This window comes from Drosophila sechellia, chromosome 2L (assembly GCF_004382195.2).
Source record: "Drosophila sechellia strain sech25 chromosome 2L, ASM438219v1, whole genome shotgun sequence".
Classification (NCBI taxonomy): domain Eukaryota; kingdom Metazoa; phylum Arthropoda; class Insecta; order Diptera; family Drosophilidae; genus Drosophila; species Drosophila sechellia.
The window spans coordinates 19,451,723-19,476,488 of NC_045949.1; the positions used below are offsets into that span (position 1 = coordinate 19,451,723).

Sequence of the window (24,766 nt, forward strand, 5' to 3'; positions counted from 1 at the left end):
TAGACATACGGATTGGCTGTTTTCCTTTTAATTTGGCTGGTTGCCAAATGAATGACTAAGAGAACGCAAGAAGCTTATCCATAAGGTGTAACCAAAAAATAAGCAACAAACCAGTGAACAATAAACTATAATCTAAAGTTATACTATTACAAAACTATAGAAGTTCTCTCTCTGAGTACCTTTTGCCATACTAATATGAACATCTATCTAACTAAAGGCAATATACTACTGAAGTAAGTGAGTAGTAAGTGTGCCCAGTAATTGCGAGCCTTTCCAGTTGCATTCCTTGATCCCCGATTAATTCGATTCATTTGTGAGAATCGGCTTTCTTTCTCCGTCTTCGGTTGCATTGGAAAGAAATTGCACGCAATCAAAATATTGATTGAACACATTTTTTAGCACGACAACTCTTATTTCGTTCGAAATTAACAGGGAAGAAAGGTGCGTGCCCCACTCGCAGCGCCCCGCCTAAGAGCGACGCCACTCCTTGTTTTTCCCGCCAGCTGGTCACGCATTGTGCGGTCATAAATCTTGTGGCAAAGGCGTTGAAAAATCGCAAGAAGCAAAAAGTTGAATATGCCAACAGGCTGCGCCTTCGAGGGACGGGGATCTTAGCCAGGCCAAAAGGCGCCCTCTTGCCATTGTTAAGTCAGGTCCAACATGGGAACGGGAATGGAAATGGGAATGGGAATGGGTGTGTGGAAAGCGATTTCGACTGACGCTTTACATAGTCTGCAATCTGGTTTATGCCTTCATTAGCAGGCGACAAGTTTTCACTTTAAAGTATTCAAGTGGCAGCAATTAGCCACGCTTCATTGGCCAACAAATCAGTTCGTTGTTATGGTTATTACTTGTTCGCCATACGATTTCTAGCCGCTGGTTTAGTAGAGATGGAGACGCTCATTGAGGTTGACAGGAAATCATAAGACTATAATTTGAGGCCTAGCTGCGCCGCGTTTGTTCGGGCTAATTGAATGCGAAGCGTTGGGTGGGGAGCCCGGTAAACTAATACAGATTGGCAATTCGAAACCATAAACAAGTCAGTTCTTATATGTACAGTTGAAACCAGATCTCCAGAGCTAGCATCTGTGTTTCGGCAATTATTGATTACGACGAGTCGTCTTCCAATCCGACACTCCCAAGAAAAGCTGCCATTTTGCTGCATTAGCCCGCCATTCCAGCTCTGTTTCACAGTTCTCCTGTCCGATAAAATCTAATTAAATTCACAATTACCAACTAGTTGGTTGCCTGGATTCTGGCAAATATTTGTCAGCTCGCCAAGTTGGCAGCAGCACGAAAAGCCGCATCCGAAAACGAAGGGACAGTAAATTATGTTTCGCTAGAATGCGAAAGCCAGCTGGAGCTTCTTCTTGATCCCTATAAACGTCTAAACAGTGAAAGAAATTAATACTGTTAAAAAATCAAATCATCTTCAGTTTGAAACATATAGCACCTAATCCCATCTTTTACACCATCTTTGTATTTTTCAAAATATAATGTAATTTGACTGAGTAAAGTACTTAATGCATGTTAACTGATACTTTCCAATAAAGTATTTCATAAATTGTTGAAGTTCTATTCGATTTATCCATAATTTCTTGACTTGTTTTTCTCAGTATGCGTTTTGGTGCCGACTCTCTGGATGCACGACGTTAATATTGACATGACAAATAAATTGGCCAGGTTGGGAGTGGGCGAGTGGGAGGGGAGTGTGGTGATGGTTGTTAGGGAGCTACTGATGCTGCTGCATGCGGTTTGCCTGCCAGGCAAACAAACCTCAAAATAGTTTGGCAAAATTATGCATTAATGTCGGCCAGGTCGGCCTCCACTCCGCTGGGGGATCCTACGTGCAAATAATGCAGGTAAATTTGCTGCCTCGTCCTAGTGCAGCCCATCCCATTCCAAACCAACCCATGCCATCCCACCCAAGCCATCGCAGTCCAATCCAAATCCCCCGGAATGCCGAATTCAGAGTTTCGAGACGACTGGAAACGAGCCGGCCATTGGCTAATTTCGCAGAGTGCAACTAAACTATGCAACAATTTCGACAAACCAGGTTGATGTCGACAGGTGCCAAAGGGCATTCATTTGTGTGCAGTTCTAACGGTGCAATTGTCTCCGGAACTGTGTTTGTGCATGACTACCCCCGCCCGAGGCAGTGGCGTAGTCCCCATCGAGTTGCAGAGGGGTGGAGACTCTGGAGAGCCCCTAAACGGAGCTACCTATTCTGATTTTCTGGGGATAGCGATGATAAAGATTTCAGAAATTAACCAAACTTTAGATCATACACTTTTCCGATCACTTATTAATCAATTTATATCTCACCATGTCCTTCTAATGTGCATACGAACTAGAATTTGTTACTTTCTCATTAAGTTAAGATATAAGTAGGTCAACTAGGCTTTAAACACCATTCAAATGCATCTTAAAAGCTTAACTTTTATGCTATTACCAAAGCTGGCTTTTATTAGATCTACTATATGTATATAATTTAGCTTATGCCCTAATGATCCCACTACAATTTTCCAAGCACCGCCCTTGACTGGAGGCGTGTTTTCGCATGAGAACGTGTTTGTCTGTGAAACTGTTGACAACTACCGGGCACAAATGTTAATTGCATTTTCGGCAGTTGTCAAACATGACCAGAAAACGCGTGTACCACGATTTTTCGATGCCCTCTAGCCATTTGAAGAGCTTTGCTCGTTAAAAGGCATATTAGGCCGTCAAAACTGGATTCCACCGACAATTTGCGTTGGCCATGAACTTGTCGAGGTCTTTAAATTGAATTGCCAACTCTGGTGCCATTGTGTTTGGGGTGCAGGCAAGATGCAATTGTTCCAGGGCCATGGGAAAAACGAAAATAATTCATTCGGTCTGAAAAGCATCACTCAATTTGCTCAGTTTATCTCGAAACTGACTGACGGCGGCACTAAAAAAGTTGTCAAATTGATGGGACTTCAAAGGAGCAGCGAAGTGGAAATGCTCTAGAGTATACATATATTCAAATTATTAAAGAAATTTATAATATTTATTTTATAATATTTAAATATTTATTTCATCAAAGTGTTTACATTTATATCATATATTTATATATAACATATTGTGTTTCGCACAAGCGACTGCAGGAGACTCAACTGCAACATCCCAGGCACTGCACATAGATCTTCCCATTCGAACATTAATGTCTACGGTTACGGATACAGATGCAGATATATTTATATATACATACACTGTATATTTGCCGTATGCATATATTTTTGCAGTGGCCACACCGCTTGACACTGACAATTGCACGTTGCGTGTTCAAGAGGAATGCCCCAGCCCAGTGTCGCTGGACGCAGGGAGCTGCAGTCAGCCGACTGGCAGACAGACATATAGACCGACATATAGACCGACATATAGACCAACATATAGACCGACATATAGACCCACCGACGGACCGAACAACGAACAGTTGGACATGTTAACAGGAGCGAGAGCAACAACACACAATAGCAACTGCAACTGCAACGGCAACTGCGAAGTGTCAAAGTCAAATATGCAAAAACCAAGGGGGAAGCGGTGGCAAGGGGCAGGTTAAGCCAAGTTAAACAGTTGACAGCCGAGAAATGCAAGCTTCAAGGATATGTCCAAGCCATGCAACCTGGCAACTGCGAGCTGCCTGCCCCAACGTCGCGTCACTCGGGAACTACCTGCAAAGATAGCTGTGCGTGATGGCCCGAATGGACCAACAAGTTGGTAACACGACTTCCTGGAAGAGGTCTTAATATCCAAGCTCTGATTTGCATTGATCTCTGAGCGATCTGATCCACTGATCCAAGCTTTAAGTTTTGTTAAATAAATTATTCATTCATACTGTGGCTTAAAAATTCATAATCATTCTTGTTGAGTGTATTTGTTTCTTGGCAACAATATTAATAATAACTATTTTTTTGAAGGGTAACAGCGAGCTAATTAGCGAAGTTTCTGCTAATCACCAATTCACAGATTAAATTTACTCGCACTCGCTTGCTTTAAATGTTTTGCATGCTTCAGTGAGCATTTAAACCGCATATCAATACATAATTAATTTGTCAACACAGGCGAACAGTTAGAGGCAGAAGAAGAAGAGTTTGAATTATGAAAATTGCATTTCAAATATTTTTTACACGCACCGTTTTCAGTGTCATCGAAATGCGAAGTCCTGTCAAGCGACATAAAATATTCTGCGTTCGTGTTGCGTGGCAAATTTGATAAATTTTGCATGCGTAAGTTCATTATGCATAACAAATAACAAATAGCACGCGGGGAGTTTGTGTTAAATGTAGCCTATAATTAAATATTGTGCGCAGCGACATGGCGAAATTGGCGGATTGCTGGAATGGTAATTGGCGGAGGAGTTCGTAGGCCAAAATAAACGCCTAACGCATTTTGACAGCGCCATTATTTAAACGCCGACGCTGTGGCACTCGTATCTTTCAGATATCTGTCTGAGAAGTGCAAAGTACGAACTACAAAGGCATTGCAAGTGACACACCTTGTACCCGAATCTGAATCTGAATCTCGCTGACTTTTGCAATCTTATAAACGCCTTTGCTCGGGGTTCTAACGATTGCCTCGAGTGTTCGGAGTTGTGGCAACCTATGATTGCTGACCTGATTTCATAAATTGCTGATATTGCCATTGCCTTAACGGAAATCACTGCTAAGATCGATCATTTGAATATTTTCTTGATTTTGAAAGTGCTTGGATCTTTAATCTTTCGGATTTGGGTATAGTACATAAGTAAATGTACAAAAATGTATTTGAAAAGTTCGTTTTCATTCACGCAACTTAAATAGTAACTAAATTATAGTGAATGCTGCTCCTTTTGACAGAAAACAAAATTAATATTCTCGAATTACTTTGCAATCCAAAATTGATCGCCACAGCGACAATTTGTCAGACGTTTTGAGTAAATACTTGTGCCTATAAATTAGCAACTAAACTTTCATTTCTCCCGCACCTAATTAACTCAAATTGTCCACGTCGATGTCGATTTGTAGCTGCATTTGTTGACACGGGTTCGACGAGCCTATTTACCTAATTAGCCATAATTATCCGTGTTCCCATCGCAGCCAAACCGTCACATTTGCTCGGCCATAAGCTACAATTTGAGCTTTCCCAAATCACGACTTCCGTTTGCGTTGGCCCTGTCATTAGCATGGAATTAGAAACGTTTCAAGTATTATTTTGGCCCATTTTGGGTACATGCTAGATCCGTTTTGGCCAGCAGGGCCTCTGACGGCATTGCCCAGTTGGCTGGCCAAGTGGCCAAGTGGCAAGTGTCAAGTTCAAGGCACAAAAGAGCCGAAAAACAAAGGCGGCCAAACCGCCGACAACAATTGGTAAATAAGTGAGCGATTCGAATGCTGATTGATTTCTGGGTCCCAAATTGGCCTGGACACCTGCAAAATGGAAAAATATAAAACCAAAAAAGTGAGGGAAGCCGGGTAAACAAAGAGGGGAACGTAAATGAAATGCAAATAATACAATCGGTGGACAGAATACTCGTCAAGTGAAACCTCCGAGCGGCGACGTTGACACCTGTTCCAGCTTGTTTAGTTTCAATATTTCATTTGCTTGCACAGTCCATTTGTTTGTTTGCATTTCGGATCCGCACTAGAATCGCTGAAAAATATATTCGAGTATATTTTTTCCACCCAGTCACAGATACAAAACCTCGGATTCACGCTCGACTGCAGTTTTGGCACAAAAATGCGATGGGAACGGATGTGCGATGTGACTGTGGCATCGCAGCAGCCGAATATCATTTAATGAAAATATCAAATTTTGTTTGAATACCGCACTCCTATTTTTATACCTGCCTCAGTCCATTTGTTTCGGGACTCTCCTACGTGGGGCTAAAACAAATTTGAATTTTGGTAGATTGTATGCCCAGCACGTTTTCACATTTCTTCGTTTGCTTTTTTTTTGTGGTGTGCCATTTTATTTATGGGCCTCATAAATACATCTCTGTCTTAAGAAGCAGATACAATTTGAAGTTGCCAGAAGTTGATTACCATGTACCAGTACATTGCCCACCTCGCTCTTGTCACATGATAATCAAATGAGTCTGCCAGACAAGTGGCACGTGTTCTGCCTTGGAGGCTTCTGAGGAGCTATCCAGAATCTCGCAAAGATTCGGAGCTATCTTCTGGGCAATTTAACGAAAATATAAAGAACTGGTCAAGTGCGAAGGCAGAAAAATGCGTAGCAAAGATCTAGAAGTTTATATATGGAAACCAAGTTGCTTCAAAGCTTCAAAGTCAAGAATATAACTTGTCAATTATTTAGATTTAAATGACATTAAAAATTGATAAATACATATAGTTTCATAAACGTTACTTTTTGTGTAAGCAAACAAGGGATTCGACTGAACACATATATTTGTTTAGCTGTTTTTTATGGATGTAAGCCCTGATTTTCCTTTTACTAATTAAATAACCGGCAAAGCTGTTTTGAAAGCAAAAACCAACTCCAAAAGGCTAATCCATTTACAAACTGCAAAGGGCTTTAAATCAAAGCCGCTGCATCTAAACGCGCATTGCAGTTGGCCATGTGTCGATTGAGTTTGGCGAGCTTTTCGTGTGCGGCTTAAACAATGCCCCATTCATAAATAACTATCAAAACAAAAAAAAAAAAAAAAAAAAAGAAGTGAAAAAACTGCAAATCTCCGCTCAAAGTATTCATGTAAATAACACAGAAAAAGTATAGGGGAACGTATCTAACAGATACACGCGCCATAAACTTTGAAAATCGTATGCTGTGTGCCATTTTCCCCGATCCCTCGCCTTTTGCCCCTTTTGGCCAGATGAGCATGGCCATAAAATATCAATTTCGTTTTACTACAAACGCCAAAATCGAACGCAAACTTATGAGTCTCTCCCTGTGTAAAAAGAGAACCCGAACAGGGCGAAATGTCGAAATAAAATGTATGCATAGGGAAAGGGAGTAATTGAAAAATGCATTGCAGTAAAAATGAAGAAAAATACATTTGGTAATATATATTCCGAATATATTTCAATAGAATGTATTTTGTATTTTGAATAGCAACGGAATGAATTACAAGCGATTTATCGAAAAACTGGGAGACAAACAGCGATACAACTTGAAAATGCATGTTTGTGATTGAAGAATGTATCTCCTTCTGAATATAAATATCCTTTTACGGCTTGAATTGCAGGAACAGATACTTTTAAGGCTTATTAATTTGCAACAAGTCCTTTTAAAGTGTACGCCATTCAACTCGTCCTCAATGAAGCCAGAAAAAATTTGAGGCAATCATGTTCGATTTGTCAACGTATCCCCGTTTTTGTTTCAATAGCTGTCACGATTTATCATCGATATGAAAACAGCTCATGCTTTCAGAACAATCCATATTTTCCCATTGTCATTTGCTTGGCAGCTCGAAAATATTGTCGCTTTAAAGCTTAACACTTTTGGCCACATTCAACATTTCTGGCCAGGCCTTTCTGTTCTGTTCGGATCTGTTTCGCTGCAGGTGAGTGGGCTTAATGACGTTTCACCGACACGGTGTTTATATAGATTTTATACATATCTGTAAATTTGTAAAACAAACGAATCTTTGACTATTATGCAAACAATGCAAATTGCATATGCCGTCGATGCCGAGCTGGCCCAAATGAAATTTAAGCTTAAAATGTTTGCATTCCACTCTTTTTGGGCGTGGAAAGTCAGCGGCAGCAGCACAAATGACTGGTTATTAATTATTTGATTTTTGTTTGCTGTTTCATGCATATTTATGGCCATATTTTGTGCTAACTGATTACGCCAACCAATTAGTGAGCTTGCAAATTCTGCGACCTGGGCAAATATTTCCAACACTCGTATGTATTTTCCAATCGATGCAGCCGGCCATGAAACAAACTCTGAACGCATATTTATAATTAATTTTACAAATTTGTGCTTTTGATCCTTGGCAACGGCCACGCATCGCAGCCAATTTGATAGCCATGTTTTTTTGCGCTACATTCAGCTTACAGTTCTGACCAAATTATTAGCTTGCATTCCGTGTCATCCGGTGCAAATATTTTCATATTTGACGCAACTTGCAATTTCTCGCAATCTAAACACTCGCATCGCAACGCGCAGGATAAAAATGAAAACAGCTTAGAGCGGCATCCGTGTTGCCTGTTGTTTTACGTTGGATGTCGCTTGTTTGTTGGCTGTTGGCTGTTGGCTGGTTGGGTGGCAAAAGTGGGAGGTCGAGGTGGCTGGCGATACTCGCACAGCATAACTTAAGGCGTAGCTAAGGCTAAGACGGTGTTCCGACCCGACAGCCCAGACAATAAAACACCAAACGAAGGAAAACTCACCCAATTGTGTGCCAATGGCAAATGCAGCACAAAGCGATCAGAACACTGAGCGAAATTCAGGGATACAACTAATGCAACGGTCCCTCGTTAAGAAGCTTAAGGTATTACCAAAAAGTAGTTAGAACTGCAGTCCTAATAAAACAATAAATGTTGTGGGGAGTAGTATTGAACATGGCTTACAAGTCTGCCTATTTACTTAGGATGCATAAAGTATATCCTTTATTGACATTTCTGATCTATTTTAGTTTCTTTTTTAACTTATGGCATATTATAAATTATATATTCTACTTAATGTAGTATAAGTACATGTATCTGTGACTTGCCATAGCTGTATGAGTGAAAGGCATACTCAAATGAATTCCTCAGCAAATTGATATACACATTAAACTGAGCCCCTTCGCACAGATCACCTCGTGAGGAGGAATGTCCCTCCGATTTGCGTAAGTGCAACATGGAAACACGTTCGCAGCGAATGCTCTTAGCCTGCGCTGCACTTTCTTCGGACGCCTATTGAAGGCAGCCCCAAGTGAAACGGGATGTGGAGCGCAGTGGAGTGGAGCGGCACCTCAGCATACCATATCTCCAAGGCTAATCTCGGCGAGGCGAAGGTGAAGGTGGAGGAGGCCATGGCCAGGGAGCCGGGATATGGAATACTGGATACGGGAACAGACGTTCGAATCCAGCGGAGGAAATTGAGGGGCTTGCGTGCGCAATTTGCCTGCTTATGCTTTCGCCCATTTTCCCATTTTCCCCATTTCCCCCAACCAGAGCTCCCGGCTTATCATCATCTCGAGTTGAGACCGTCGCCTCTTTATGCGCGTTTTATTTTTATTTTCCCACTGTATTTCTATTTAAGTTGCGCTGGCAGTAAATAATCATAATGCATATTTAAATTGTGACCGTGTGTGCTTACCTGCTAGTTTTTCCTTGTTTTTCCGGCATTTCCCGAGCCACCACCATCCCAAGGCTGCAGTTTTATTAAGACCTCTTTAAGCTCCTCTCCCCTGGCTTTATCGATCATTTCATTTTCTTTTGCTACACTTGCGAGGGAAAAGAAAGAAAATGGCAGAGAGTGTGTGGAGTGTGTGGGGAAACTTAAACTCAAATTGGCCGCGCCTCATCCTGGAAATATTTTTATCGCAATCAATTTAATGCGCCGGAGCACACGCACTTTGCCAAAGGTCGCTATAGGAACGCTTTTTGGGGAGTGGGTGGGTGGATTGGCTGGATGGATGGAGAGAAGAAGCCTTGAAAGTGATTTCGTTTGCTTGCTGAAAAGTTGCTACAATTGCTGTGAATGCGCTGAAATCTTACTAAATATTTCAACACTGAGCAAAGTAACGATGTGGCTGCCGGGAAATTGATCGGAGTGGGCGGGAAACTGCGGATGTGGCGGAGTTTGCGTTGCGCAATTCCAGTGGGAGGTCCCCAGAGTCGAGTCTTTAGAAAACCATACAAGTTTCTTATTAACTTTATTGATATGAACAGGTATTAAGTTTCCCGGGAACACTTCGCTTGGCAGGAAGTTGTAAGTTCAACTACACTTGTCCCCTCTCATTTTGTAATTTTAGCATATTGTAAAACTAAATTTTAGTAAATAGGAAGCAATTATGCACAATCAAGAACACATTATGAAAGTTTTCGAACTTAAATGAACGCAAAGTGAAAGTATCTAGTATCTGTGCGTATTACCAGCTCATTGGTAGCGGATACTTGACACAGAAGGACTAACATTTTCTATCTTTAAGGTTCAAATCCAGCCACGATGGCCGATTCAACTTTTACTCGATTGCACTTGCCAAATTAAACTGGCTCCATCTAGGAATTCCCCGGCTCTTTCGGCGCCGTCTGCCTTCTCCTGTCTCCTGTCTCCGGCAAACACATATGTCCGGCAATTTCAATTACATTTCTTCACTTCAATCAAATTGCATTTCGCTTTGGCCTTTGGCCATCTCGACCAGCCAAAAAAAGCCAAATCGTTTGTGCAGTACGCGTGTTGCACTTGCAGTCATTCGTAAATTGAATTTACAGTTCAGTCTTAGCGGTGCAGCACTTCTTAGTCACCCGAAACAATTCCATTTGAGTTTTATTTTATTTCGCCATTTCTTATCGCCCCGTTGGAAGTCGTGACTCTGGCGACAATTGTCCCAAATCGCCAAATCTCGCATCGAACCCCTGTGAATGCGATGCGATTGCCACTGCTGAGTGACTGCTGTCCTGCCACGAAGGACACTTGAAATTATTGAAATTGTTTTGCCATTTTGCGCTGCCCTTCCGCACTTCGAATTTCCAAATTCCCAATCGAGAGGGTGTCTGAATGCAATTGTCTGTCTGCTTATCATTGCCCAGGAATTTTCTCATTTTGAGTGATTCGAAGAATTTGTGTGGATTTTGGTTATTGATTTCCATTTCCGAATGCCAAGGAGTTTGCTCTGCTGCACGACGAGGATCTTTCTCGGCTGGAAAGTGTATGTGAAGTGTGCGTCTGAGCTTTTAATTAGTTGCTAATTGGTTTGAGGCAGCTTTGTCTCTGCAAGGGGATTATTGAACCTAGTTGGTGGTACTTAAACACTTTAAGACTACGAAATGTATTTATTGCTCTCAATTGTTTCCAAGACCTACAAAGTAGAAAGAGGCTGAAATTAGGTTGGATGTGGTTCATTTTTATATTTGCCATAATGTTGCATGCATTCTCGTGTTGCATTGTCGATAAACTGATCCATTTGCCGAGCGAGTACCCTATTAAACAATTCAATTTTCGGCTCTCCCACCTGACAAATTCACAGATATTGCGAATTTCCATATTGTTTTTGTGGCCGAAATCGCAGACGAAAACACACATTTATTTCGCATTTTTTATTGTATAATTCCTTTGGCCGGCGGTTAATTAAAAAAGGGGCTTGGCCGCGGGCTTTTGGGGAAAGGGGAGCAGACGCCTACGTTGATTTATCGCAATGGGCTTTAAAGTGTGTATAAATCAAACGAATTGTACATGCGAGTATGGTATTTTAAATGAAGTGACACACGGAACGGATGCGAAAGTTGACTTCGGCGATGTCCTGTTGGGGGCGCCATTCTTTAGCGCCATTAACAAAGGACTTTCCATGGCCGCAGAGCATTCGATTCTGGTCCGTTTGCCTTTTCATTTACGTCGTCTTTGTTGACCATTCTTAATCCTTTGGCGGAGCCTCGAGCCGGCGAACGGAGATGCGCTCCACATTCTGCGATAAATTCGCATTAAATGAGTGGAGCCAGGGGGGGTGAAAATGGGAAGCCAGGGCGGAGAATGGGGAAAAGGACTTAAATACAGACTCACTGGCCATGGCCAGCAACACCAACACCAAAAGCAGCACCAACAGCAACACAATGCATCGAGTGCAATTCAGAAATTCTCTGCGCTTGGCACACAAACACAAAGATAGAAAAATCGAAGAATGTCAATAATGGCTGCTGCAGTTTCTGCCTCAGGACCTCTCGTCCTGCCTCGTCCCTCCTTCGAGCCACCCATTTTTGGCTTTAATGACACTGCATCCTGCGACAATAAGCGTCACTTGGCCAGTTTGTTGTCTTCATTTTCGATTGCGCGCAAGGCACAGAGTTGAAAAGTCCCATCATAGCGCCACAGTGAGCTCAACCGAAGCGGAACATGAAAAGGATATCGTAAGACGAATGAGAACTTTCCTTAGTTCTTGAAGCATTTAGTCATATACGCATAAAGTATATGTTAAGAGTAGTTAAATTATGATAGCAGCACTTTCTCAGAAGCAACATAATGTCATATGGATATGGATATAACTACTATAAATATTACTATCTTTATAAAGATTTTATAGAACCTCTGAAATGCACTATTAACCACTGTTCGCCCATTTGGTGAAGGGGTCATTGATAGGACTCGCGCTCCCAGTGCAATTGACAGCTTCAATGCGAACAATATTATTTGCATTTATTTTTCATTTTTGGGGAAAAGGAGTGAGCCTGCCTTGCGTTCCCAGTACTTGGCGGTTCAACCCGTTTGTGTGTCTGGCTATCTGAGTGCAGGGGGAAGCTCCTTGCTCTGTGGCTGCGGCAGACTTTGCTGGAGTATCGCATCGTATCGGTTTCGCGATTTCGTTGCATTCAAGTTGCGGTTCGCCGTCTTCTTTGGAGAGGCAACAGCTGCCGCATCTTGTTGCACTTTCGGCCCCGCCCTCCCCCAGCCCGTCTATTGTGGTTTATTTGACTTTTGTTGCGTATTACGTAAGTCGGGGCTTCAATGCACTTTGCCTGCGCTAGCTACGCGATTCAATGGGTCTTAACTGTGCCACAGACACTCGTGTTCGGTGACCCTGTTGAGTCACGGGTATCTACACCGGGGAAAGAGGAATAAGAATTATCTCTAGTGTTACTCTTTGTATGAAAAATATGGAATCAGTCATCAAAATGTGTTTTAAAAGAGAAAATACCAAAATTCAATATCGATTAGTTCATATATAATGATTGCTTAAAGTACCTCAAACACTATAAGTATTTTGATAGGTCCTCTAGTCACATAATCATAAATACTAATATGCAGTGCTTATTTCTCGCTGTGCATACGGTGCTACTGTAGCTTTGTGGCTTCTGTGGGCGGTGTTCATTGTGGAGCATAGTAAATAAGTGCACCGCTCTGTTTGACACTTGCAGCTGTCAACGCGGCGCGTGATTGATCGAACGATAGTACTTGCCCCTCGGAACGGTGGTAAAAAGCAGGGTTCGCGGAGAGAAATGATGTTGTCAAGGCGAGCTAATGGAGGAGTTCCCCATTAACGTGGCCGTAACAAATGGTCCGATCTGTTGGCTCAATCGCACTTAGACAGTTTGATTAAATGCAGGGAAATGCAGGTGCGGAAAATGCGTTACGAGTTCGAATGGTTTGTTTCATTCGAAGTAACAAAAGCTTTAACGACGTAAAATTGCGAACACACTTTTAATTTTTTTCGTGCAGTAACAAATACGAATGAATTTTACAAATTAGAACAATTGATGTTATTACTCGCTTTTAGTCTACCATTATTCCCCCATTTTGTATCAGTATAACGCGTAATGATTTAATAAAAGTCTAGCCAGGAAATCTGTACAATTTCTTAGGGCCATTAGTAAGTTTCAAAACTAAAGTTTCAACTCTGACCAATTAGTGCAACATCATAATAATTGCAGTTTGTTTGAAAGACAGGAAAACTTTCGTCGGCAACTACAGAAGTTAATGTGGCATTCGACAGAACTTATCTATCAGTAGAAAGCCCCATCGATAACGAGCAACAGATACAAATTGATAGAACGCAAGTAGGAGCTCTCCGCTTTCCAGCAGTGGCCCCATTTTCCCCGAACAACGAAAGGAAAGCTGAAATTAATGTAAATTTATTGTCTCAATTTATAATGCAACAAATTGAGCAGCGGCGAGCTAGCAGGAACACTTTGGCCAAATATTAATGCTGACAGGCGGTGGGGAGGAGGATCCTAGGGGAAAGTATCTCGCAGATACGCATAATGGCGCGGCATTGAACTTGAACTTATCTGCGATTGGAGTTTTTCAATTGTTTGCCAAAGTCATTGGGCGAAAAGTTGCTGCCATTTTGTCTCTCACAAAGTTATTACAAAGTTTGCCATATAAGTTTTGGCAGCCTTTTAAAGTTTGCCCCGCCCAGCCCCACCTCCACTGTCAACTGGATATGGATAACTTTGGACCCTGGGATGCTGCATCGACTTCTCGACTTCTCGGCTTCTCGACCAGCAAATTGAGTGCACACAGCCGGCAGACGTTTGTCATTTGTCTGCCGTCATGTCAGTTGTCAAGTTTGATTTTTCGACATTTGCCTCTCAGTTCTATTTAACTACAATATATGTGTGCTTTTTGTGTCTCTTAATTTGTTGCAACCACTGTGACAAAGCTGGGAAAAAATATGAAATATCGTGCTCTATGATACAGACATGATAAAGACAAATTTGTGAAGTTTTTCGGAAGCACGGCGACATTGTTCTGTCCAATCCGTTTCCCAGCAAAGTGATGATTTGTGTAGACGATCAATGAATAACTTTAAATATCTGAGAACCTTTCTTTTTTAAAACAATATGAATACGAAAACGGTAAAGTGCCGTGTTCGTTATGTTTATGGATTAAAGTCAAGAGAACTTTATATAATAGCCGCCACTCCTTTTATTCTTGCGTTTACCTATTTACCTTTATTGCTTATAAACGTTTAACGAATAAAGGTATTTAAATCTCTTATCAAAATACCACGACATGGAAATATTTAAGTTCTTTACAACGAGTGCTTTTTATGTTTCAAGATTAAACCTCAACGTTTCCTAATCCCAAGCCATAGTATCTCAAAGTCGTGCGACCTGTCATTTGTGTTTTTTCTGGTGTTGACAAATGGAAAAGGGTGCTGAGGGGGGCAGTTGATGCCTGAACACTTTATCTTAATGTCAGTTTTTGTTTCGTTCGGTTTGATTCGAGAGGTTTTCCTGGCCAGCTCGTGTTCGTGTGCGTGAAGCAGTTAAAGACGCCTGGGCAAATTAGCCATAAAAAACGCATTTGTACATCGGTTTTTTCTTTCGGGGGGCGCCTCATTTGGGAGTCATGTCAAAATCACGACTTGCAGGCGCACGGCGATAAAAACAGGGCGAGGATTTACATTTATATTAGGCGGCCCAAAGAGATCCGCCCATGAATCATCGCGCGGTTAAATAGCTTTAAGTGTTCGCCATTCCCGAGCTCTGATTTCATTTGCATTCCGCTGTTCAATCCCTGTTCTCTGTTTCAGTTTGACAACGTCAACTCGTGTCTGCATGTGCTGCGAAGCCAGTCGGTCGGCGGCTTGGAGAACATCACCACCAATGACATCTGCGCCGGCCGCCTGAAAGCCGTGCTCGCCCTCTTCTTCGCCTTGAGTCGCTTCAAGCAGCAGGCCAAGCAGACCAAATCCATCGGCGTTGGCTGCGGCGGCGGAGTGGGCGGCTCCTCGTCGACTCTCACCGGCGGCGGCTCGGTCCTGGGAATCGGAATCGGCGGACTGAGGACTCCGGGATCCACTCTGAACCAGGATAAGAATCAGCAGGAGCAGCAGCAGCAACAGCAGCAGCAAACGCCACAGCAGTTGGCCCAATCGCTGGAAAACGGCAATGAGATGGTGAATCGGTAAGTTTACTTAAATAACTGAAATCCGTAAGCAAATATCAAATAATTCTTTCTGAATGGGGACAATCTATGATTATTATAATCCTTTAGATACATTTACTTTTCCGCTTGTCATATAAGAAACTTTAGAGAGTATGCACCGAAACAAGTTGATACGTTTTTCAAACGCGTTGCATTGCATACTTTTAGACACCCTGAATACTATATATTATACTTATTATACTTATATTATACATTCTACATATTGACTTATACTGCATGTCAAAAATCTATGCTGCACTGACTCCCGAGTACTGAGTGAGAATACCTTACATACAGAGCCATCTAGCGGCGAGCTGCTGCATTGGTTTTCTGTAGCAGCGAGCTTTATATCGACAGCACTTTGTGTTAGGTTTGCCCTAATGGTTAGCAGATACTCAAACCATTGGGGGCGCTTTAAAAATTATGAAAAATCTCACATCTAAATACACATTACAATTTTTTTTTTTCTAGCTGAGTTTAAATCGATTATAAATTAAAAAGAAAGCAATTCTTTTCGATTAAATACACAGTTATTTAAACTAGCTTAGGTTACACTTAGAGTTGGGTTTCGCGATCAGTGAAAATTTAAATGAAACAGCCAGTTCCATAACTTAAACTCCACTAAGTGGTAAATCATTTTTCTTCTTATCCAAAACTCCCCATCGATTCAGAGAACCTCCCCCAATGTCACCCAAAACACTGTATATCCAATGTCAGGGATTTCCTTTGAATTTAGCTTAGACTGCCATAAGACATCCGGCGGGCATTTCTTTCTGCGCTTTCCTGGAATTCCTTGCGAGTTTAATATGATTTATTGGTTTGTTTGCCGGAAATTACAGGCAGTTGGTCCCCGGATTGGGCTACCATTTTTTTGGGGTTCCGCCTCACACCTCAGCCAACAGATGTCATCGGGAAAATGGCAGGAAAACTCCAGAAAGGCAAACACAATTGGCGTGCTACAAGTTTAAAGAGAGGAAAATCTCTGTCGGAGGGCGAATCTCCGCCAGTGCGAGTGCTCTCTGAAAAACTCAAAGCAAGAAGATGGTAAAATTAGAAAACTTTATTTGCCCAATGTCTGTGGGGAGGTCTTCGGTTTTGACTCCGGCTTGTTCCTTTTGGGGGTTTCCTTTGGAGCGTCGTGTTTGCAACCCTCGGGGAAATCCTCGCAGTCGCAGACAGGAAGCGGATGCTTTTGTGTGGCGCCCGCCCCCCTCCTCTCGTTTTCCCTCCACCGACTTGGTCGTTTAACTGGGGTCTCGAGCTCCAATGCGTTGATGACTTTCACTGACTATGAAATTTAAATGCGATGCGGAAATGCTCTGGCAGACAAATAAATTACACAGGATTTTTATGGTCGTCCTTGCGCCTAGTTTGTGGTAGGCGGCACATTCAGGCGACTGCAGCGCTTCCCTTTAAGTTGCGCCCCAAAACTTTCGCTTGCGAGCCGTGGCATCGACCCTCCGGAGCGTTGTTTATACTGTCTGCGGTCTGGCGACCTAGACCCAGTTCGGTAGTTGGGGATCCCGCCAGCCACCCGGAACGGTGACAAAATAGCAACCCCGAGAATGGTACACCCAAATGAAAATTTTAGAAAGTCAACAACTTTTGCAGGTGCTGAAAAGTGATGTGCACTCGCATGAAAGCCCTGGTACAAGTAAACTCAAATTCGCTACTATTGAAGGTAACTTTTATGTAGCTCAACGAATCTGGATAAAATACTCCTCCAAGTATTTACTCCACTTTCTTTTTCTGCGTGTACCCTTAGCGACACTCCTTGCTGGAATTTGGGCAATGCAAAATTCAAAAGCATTTTAACAACGGCAGCTGCTACTGACTGTTTTTTTATTCCGCACAGAGGGTGGGTGGCTTGCTCTTGGGGAATTCCAATTTCATGGCTCTTCGCAGGTTTTCAGCTCCTTGAAGCACTGACTGTGATTTTTTGGGGACAACCTGCTGGCAGGAGCAACATGTTGCAGCGACGCACATAATTAAAACTAGAGGACGCAGCCCATAAAGCACACAGAGCACTTGAATTTATACCCCAAATACCCCTACATATCCTCCGGATTCCAGCAACAGCTGATGGCGATATGAACCGGAGTGCACAACTCCCACCATTTATAACTGCAAATTGCTTTGGCAGACATGCCAGCCATATGTATTGTATTTATAGCCGTTGTAACCGAGCTTGGCCTCTGGAATTGGCTCGAAAGTAACCCCTGAAGACGGGAGAGGTCCTTCCAAAAGGGGAGGAAACTCACATGCACGATGTTGGGCCCCACATTAAACCCCTGAATTGGATAAATCCGCCCACGTGCGTGTGTTCCTATGGCTCTCTAATTCGCATGCATTTATGCGTGACCATGAACAAGAAGCAATCCCCCAGGATCCCAGGATCCAGAGTGTCCTTTCCCTTCCCGTTTCCCCATTCAACTGCACTCGTCCTGGCTGTGACCACTCTTCACTGGCAAATTGTCAAGTCCTTGTTGTCCTCAGCCTCGTCTGGCTTAACTTTTGTTGTCCTGCGGGCTTGGTTTTTTCCACATGGTCGGCTCCTCTGTTCTGAATTTATAATTCCATTTGTGGTTTTAATTTCGTAAATGTGAGATTAATTTTATTCAATTTGCGTGCCCAGAGTTGGACTGCTGTGCGAAATCCTGGCAGCTTGTGTTTAGGTCTGGGGTAAACGCTTCATTGACTGTCAATTGTTGGCAATTGAAGCGGCAAGAAGGAAAGTGAGAATTTGTTGCCAATTCAATAATGTGTTTTAAAGGAGTGGAGTTTTCGAGTCTCTTTCATTTACGTATCCTTTAAGTATAGATTTTAATACTTCAATAATTATATTATAGGGTAAGGAAAGCACAACACCACAGTATAGATAGCCCATTAAAAGTACTTTTTATTTAGTTTCTCCCTTCCCAAGTCTTCCGTATTATCCATTACACTCTCCAGGAATCGTTCCTCTTGTGGATCCAGCCTCGTTATGAAGATGTCCCGCGTGGCTCTGAATTGGCCACAATTATACAAATGCTCGTTCTCCAGGCGCAGAAAGTTCCAGAAAAATCGCCTCACTATCTCACTGAAACCAATCAACGATTGGCCATTGTAGGGTGCTATCAATTCCTGATGGACCAGGGCAAACTCCAATATCCAAACGCACCGGAGCAGGGTGTTCTCCACGATCACAAAGTAGTAAAACCACTGTGGCATAAAGATGATGTCATTAATCACTTTCGAACAGATTATGGTTTAAGGTTTTACCCTGGGATAGACCAAATTGTCGCGCAGAAATTTGTTCTCGCCATTCCACACTCGAAATAAACCAAAGTCCATCAGCAAGTCCCAGAATACAGTATAAATTGACGAAACTATGCAAATTGTTATATAGGCCCAAGTCCAGGGGCTCTCAAAGAGATCAGTATAATGAGCTAGGGATGTTTTAATTTTAATATGAGATTTTTATAGGAAATCAAATATATTTTAGCTACCAATTGTTTCCATTTGTATTGTTGAAAATACGACTTCCGCAATGAATAAAAAGTACTTCAAGGCGTTGATCAAATAATCCGTCGACTTGGACCCACTGTCCCTAAATCTTCGAAGGCTCTGAGCGAATCTAAACCACGCAGGCAAACATCGAATGACAGCCACCGCGTAATCGGGCTCAAACTCGAAGGCATCGCTCCGATCCAGAAAGTATCGCACATAGAAGCGGACTAGGTAATAGTGATCCACGATGGTGACCACCAGAGAGGTCCACTGATCCGCCACCCAAAAGTCCGCGAAGTTCACAAAAAAGAAGGGGGACAGAAGAATGCGACCCATGACGGTCAATAGCCAGATCCTGCCAGAGTAGAAAAGAATGCGAAAGGGGTTCAGGAACAGCACTACTACAAAGGCCACCTGGACCAGCGGTATGTAGATCGGATCCTCGATGAAGAACTCCTTGTGGAGCAAGTACAGCAGAATGCTCAGAGTGCACATGTATCCAAAGAAACTGGATATTTCCAAGGCTCTCATGGCTCCTATGGCATTCCTCCGCTCCACTTCGAAGATCAAAACGTGGTTCACGCCCACCTTCTCGTACACTTTAATATTTATAGCCAGACAGAAGCCGAAAGTCACACCTGAAATGGGACCTCTAAACAGACTGACAAAGGTGTAGCGAAACTCTGGACTCGTATCTACCGAAAAATCTACAGGAAAAGAAAGGAAACATAATCTGCGAAGAGAATCAAATACATAAAATCCACTCACAAGATATAAAGCATATAATAGCTCCCACCAAAAAGAGACCAAGGAAAAGACCGGCACTGAAAACATGAACCGGTGGAGTTGGGTGGCCCAATGGCGGCACTCGAAGCTTGGCCATTGCCTCAGATCTGTCCCCGTTGGCTAAGTAATCCGTGTACATGTTCTCCGTGGTGGATATCATCCGGTCCAATTGCAGGGTTATGGCCAAAGTGGACCTTAGAACGTATTTATCGTACCAGGCAAATCCAGCCTCTGACTTTAGATTCTTGTCGTACTTCTTGCAGATCTTGCGAAACGCAGTCATGTTCAATGTCTGATAATTCTGCAACATTATCAGGCTAAGATGGGGTAATATAGCATTAAGTTATTATAGCTTTAGTTATTAGAGAAACATAATGAAGAGGTGTCCATTTCTCGTCTAAGCCAGGATATATGTTATTACTTTAGGAACCCATACCTAAGATAGAACTCGCTCATGGCCAGTCGAAGTTTCTTGATGGGCGGCAACTTGCGCTTGTTCTCCGTCTGGCGACTCCAGGACGAAGCTGAGCCCCTGGAAGCTGTCGATCCCCTAGGATCCTGCTGTGCACGACGACGGTCAAGTTGGTAATTGAGGGTGGCCAGCTTGCGATGCGCCTCCGCCTGCTTGTGGGCAAAGAAGTAATTCACTTTGGTCAATTCTACTCCGCAGGAGTTGAAGAAGAGTGACTCGAAGTCCCTGTAGTAACCGATAGCTACATTATTACTTGGCCGACTTCCACTGGGCGCTTTTTCCACGGCATTTCGAATCATTTGCTTAAGTTCCTTGAAAAATTAGATTGAAAGTTTAGTATGGATTTGAAATTGCTGTATTTAGAGTTACATTGTAGTTCATGTACTGGTGCCGCCATTCGGGCACCATAAGATTATCAAGCGTCTTGCCAAACTTCATTTTTACAGGACTTGTATTTGTTCACTTCTATCGTGAGCTTCAATTATTTGACAAGTTATACAAGTGCGAGCATTATATGATAGATACACATTACTTTCAAAACGGAAAGTTTAATCCAAAATTAGCCGAAGGCATTATATATCCAGCCGCCCTTGAAATCTGTAATTGAGAATTCATCCCTTTCAGAACGTCAACAAATTTTGTTTGCTTGGTCCTGTAAAAATGGTTCACTGTCCGAGGAAAACCCACGCAAATTTTGACATGCGTTTCCCATTCCCTTTTTCCAGCAGTTGACAATTTCGCTTTTGTTTTCGCAAACGCTGTCCGCAGAACCACAACTCTCATCCCTACAATTTCCCGGCTTTTCATGTTCGTTTTTTTCAAGTTTTCCGCCTTTTTTGAAGTGACTGCGTTTGGGTGTATTATTAAAAATAAAGGGAAAGTCCACGAAAATGAGTTGACTAAGGGTTGGCCTCAGTTTGCAACTCTTTAAGCTCGCAGACTCTCCAATAGAGAGCCACAATTCGATTCCGGAGGCTTGCCATTAGTCATAAGAAAGGAAAATTGGGAAAAGTGGGAAAATGTCGTCTACAGGCATCCCAAGATGAGTAGTAGTGGGCGGCCAAAAAGGACTCCCATCTCACCTCAATCGTCATCATCAAAGCCGGCATTCATCTTCCCCTCTGAGCCACAATGTGAAAAATGTGAAACAATTGCAACGATGATTACTTTTTCCAACAGTTTTGCCCCTCGCTGTTGTTGTTCGGTCGTAAAGGAAAATTGAATTGCCAATGGGCGGGGCATCAAGTTTGTCCTGCCCTCCAGGGACCATTTCTCGGGGGGATTGGACGGAAGGCAGGACACGGACAGGCGATGATGAAAACAGGTGAACTCCATAATTATATGCTAAATACTCGGGTAATTAACTCCCCCGGGAACATTAACTATTTGAAGAACTTGATTAAGCAGATGAGTACGGCTCGTGAATTTCCCGGGTGATGAAGAGGAAAACTAAGCCAGTGAAAAGTTGCAGCATGTGCGAAAAATAATACCGAATATTATCCTTTCGCAGCAAAGGAAAAAGAGGAGCTGTCAGCAGAGTTGGTTTCATTTACAATTCGCTAGCTAAAGATGAATTTAAAAATGAACAGATGAATATACTTTAATATACTGTATATTCAAGTCTAAATATAAAGATTTCTAGTTTCTAAATGTTGCTTTCTACTGAGGAGTCGAAAGATTTTTCCATTTACCATTTCGTTTACCATTTAACAAGTCAAAGATTTTTTTGGAGCTTTTCCTGGCTGGACAGCCATAACCATTGGGTAAATAAAAATATTTGCATAGACGAAGCGCTCAACAATTGGATGGACCGCCAAGTGAACAACATGGGGTGGTGCACATCATCGGCGGAAGCCGGGGACAGACAATATAAAATGAAAAGTAAACATTGCAGTGTCCGCCGGTGGCCATTGAAATGATAAAGTGCCCGGCTGAGCTCCTCTCCTCTCCTCTCCGCTCCGCCCGGAAAGTTCGCCGGAGTCGGGCAAAAGGCAGTAAAATGCATGCTTAGTGTTTTTGGAGTCCGGAGTCCGGAGCAGGGGCTTAATGGCATTAGGAGGGGGTTCCGGAGCAGTCAGTCTGGAACTACATCTGGTTATAGCCGTATGTTGTGTGTGGCAAGTCGGGCGAAAGGCTTTCATGCTTTCTGGATTTGTCCAAACAAAGATTTATTGGGTCTAGTTTTGTATTTCGTAGGAGTGGCGGAGGGTAAAAATGCTGTTTATTTTTAAACTGTTTGCGGCTGTAACGAGTAGTGGAAAGAAAGTTGTGGAAGAGCTAAAGAATCTCTACATTCTCTATTCCCCCTAAGAAAAACATTAGGAGAAAGTGCACAGGCGACATTTTATGCCATTAGTATAAGTTACTCCCTTACTTACCTAGCTTATCAGATAGTACATATCATTTAGGATAATTTATTTGCTTCGATTCAATTAACACTCGCTTGCTAAACCACATCATTTGTATATCAGTATTCAGACTTGGCAGCTACATGAGCTCCAATCGCATTCCATGACAATATCTGCGCAATAAATTCAATTTGAAATCCAGCCTTTGCTCGAAACTAGTCAATTCGAGACCTTGCACCTTTTTTCAAATGTCTGCAACAACTTAATTGCTTGCGGCCACTTTCTTTGCCGCCCACTTCTACTGAATACACTAAAACCCAACTCCAATCATTGTGGCAAACTCCACGGAGCACTTTCGGATTGGAACTCGTTTTTTGCGTTCAATCACTGCGATTTTGGAGCTACATCGCACATGCCAGTAATTGCAATCATATTTCGACACGCTGCGCAATATGCATTGGCCATAAACTTCATCCCGATCAAAAAATAAAGCATTCGAAAAAAGTGTCAATGCCAGACAGCTGCAGCCAGCCGACGAGTGAATACCCTCTAAGCAATGCTTCACTATTCAGATACAAAAGGGGTTAGGGTATAGGTGGTAGTACAACACAACATCCAAACTGGATGAAACGAGTTGAGTGCGTGCCTGATCGGCTTAGCGTCAAACGAGCTTCTCGATGGAAATTAAGCTCGATGATTAAACAGTTTTACTTTCAGCCCGGCCAATCTGCCTCAATTTCTGCGACAGTTCATGTGACTCGAAACTATTTGCTATAATTGCTTACTTTGTTGAATTGCGGCGATTTGTTTGCCGGTCAACAATAACTTTAGCCGGCTTAATTGGTCTCGTTCGCCACTCGGCTGACTTGACCCCCAGCAGCTGGGGCATGTGCATTGAACTTCAACTTCGGAGGAGACCAGACCCAGACCCACACCCTCCGCCCAAGTCCTCCTCCCAGAAGTGCAAGTGCCAAGTATTTTTAGAGCAGCCAAATGCAGCACACCAAACAAGCAAGCGAACAAGTCAAACGCCTCCAGTGATGCGATGCACAATGAGAAATTATATGATGGAATAATGCACTTTATTTTAAATCAGTGGGAAAGAAAGTTGTCAAAATAAATTTCTTATAATTGCTTTGTTAGTATGAAAAATACTTTCGTAAAACATTGTCTTACATCCCAAATCAATCCCTCAAATAAAAATCTTTTTTAGAGTGACTTACCTTTATCGTTCATATTTGTAAATTAAATTTGGATCCTAAATATATAAATAAACAATCCTTTCAAGGTTTAAGTAATTAAAGATATTAAATCGTCGTCCTTCAAACAATGTATTTATTCATAGAACCTTTATAAACATGTGTGCTTATTTTACAAGTCCACCTATTGGTTTTGTGCCAGCTTTTTAAATTGGGTAATGTTAAATTAAGTATTTTAATTAATTTTAAAATAATTCATATATTGTTTGAGACATCATTTTGTCCAGTGTAGCCATCCAACCAGCTCACTTCGAACATCGAACATGTTGCCAAGGAAATTGTGAGTTGCGACGAAAATCGCCGGCAAAAGCGAGTTTTTCAAAACCACCATCAACAGTTCGGTTCGGTCGCTTGATTTCGTTGCGTCGACGGACGCGTGAGATTTTCGTGCGGATACAGATACAGATACGGATACGGATACGCATTGTTTTGTTTTGTTTCGCCGGCTTCGAGAGACGCGTGCCACTCGCGAAAATAAATGGCGGCAAATCAAAGAGTGTGTGAATAAAGTTGATTAACAACGAGCATCGCTCTGAAGTGCCAAAATAAAGTTTATGTGCCAAGTGATGGGCTTTCGAAGAATTTTATTGGGATTTTTTAACTTTTTAGCATAAAGTTCGTCCATAAAATGTACCCAACAGGCTGTTGCATACTTCATGGCTTTAAGAACACACCATCAGCATTAACCAGAAACTCTCAACCACCCCCATAATTATCGCCTTATCTCAATGCACACAAATTAAAAGGCTTACTGCAGCCAAGCCAAAAAGACCCAAAAAATTGCCAGACCAGACGATTTTGTCTCCATGGACCATGTTTTATACACGTATCCTAGATAAGAGTTGTGCGTTGTTTAAATCCTTGGGAGGAGTGGT

At 42.4% G+C, this 24,766-nt stretch overlaps 2 protein-coding genes across 5 annotated transcripts in view; one reads left to right on the top strand and one right to left on the bottom strand.

Annotated features, from left to right (window-relative positions):
• The window catches only part of LOC6614747 (protein sickie), a 149,645-nt gene that overhangs the window by 63,964 nt on the left and 60,915 nt on the right, over positions 1–24,766 (top strand). For 2 of the 3 annotated variants that reach the window (XM_032714014.1, XM_032714013.1), the window contains exon 3: positions 15,143–15,516. In XM_032714014.1, the coding sequence (XP_032569905.1) occupies positions 15,143–15,516 (374 nt within the window). Of the gene's footprint in view, positions 1–15,142; positions 15,517–24,766 lie in introns of those variants that run through there. The other variant, XM_032714010.1, reaches the window with a different exon arrangement.
• On the bottom strand, positions 18,412–23,730 carry LOC6614748 (xenotropic and polytropic retrovirus receptor 1 homolog). Of its 2 annotated transcripts, none has more exons than XM_032714015.1 (6): positions 22,663–23,730; positions 20,249–20,595; positions 19,795–20,129; positions 19,026–19,733; positions 18,799–18,965; positions 18,412–18,738 (listed from the first exon to the last, which is right to left on the bottom strand). In XM_032714015.1, exons 2-6 carry the CDS (start codon positions 20,581–20,583, stop codon positions 18,424–18,426), a joined length of 1,860 nt encoding a protein of 619 aa, XP_032569906.1. In that variant the 5' UTR covers positions 20,584–20,595; positions 22,663–23,730; the 3' UTR covers positions 18,412–18,423. The 2 variants fall into 2 exon arrangements, with proteins under 2 accessions (XP_032569906.1, XP_002039167.1); XM_002039131.2 differs by lacking the exon at positions 22,663–23,730 and adding an exon at positions 20,654–20,737.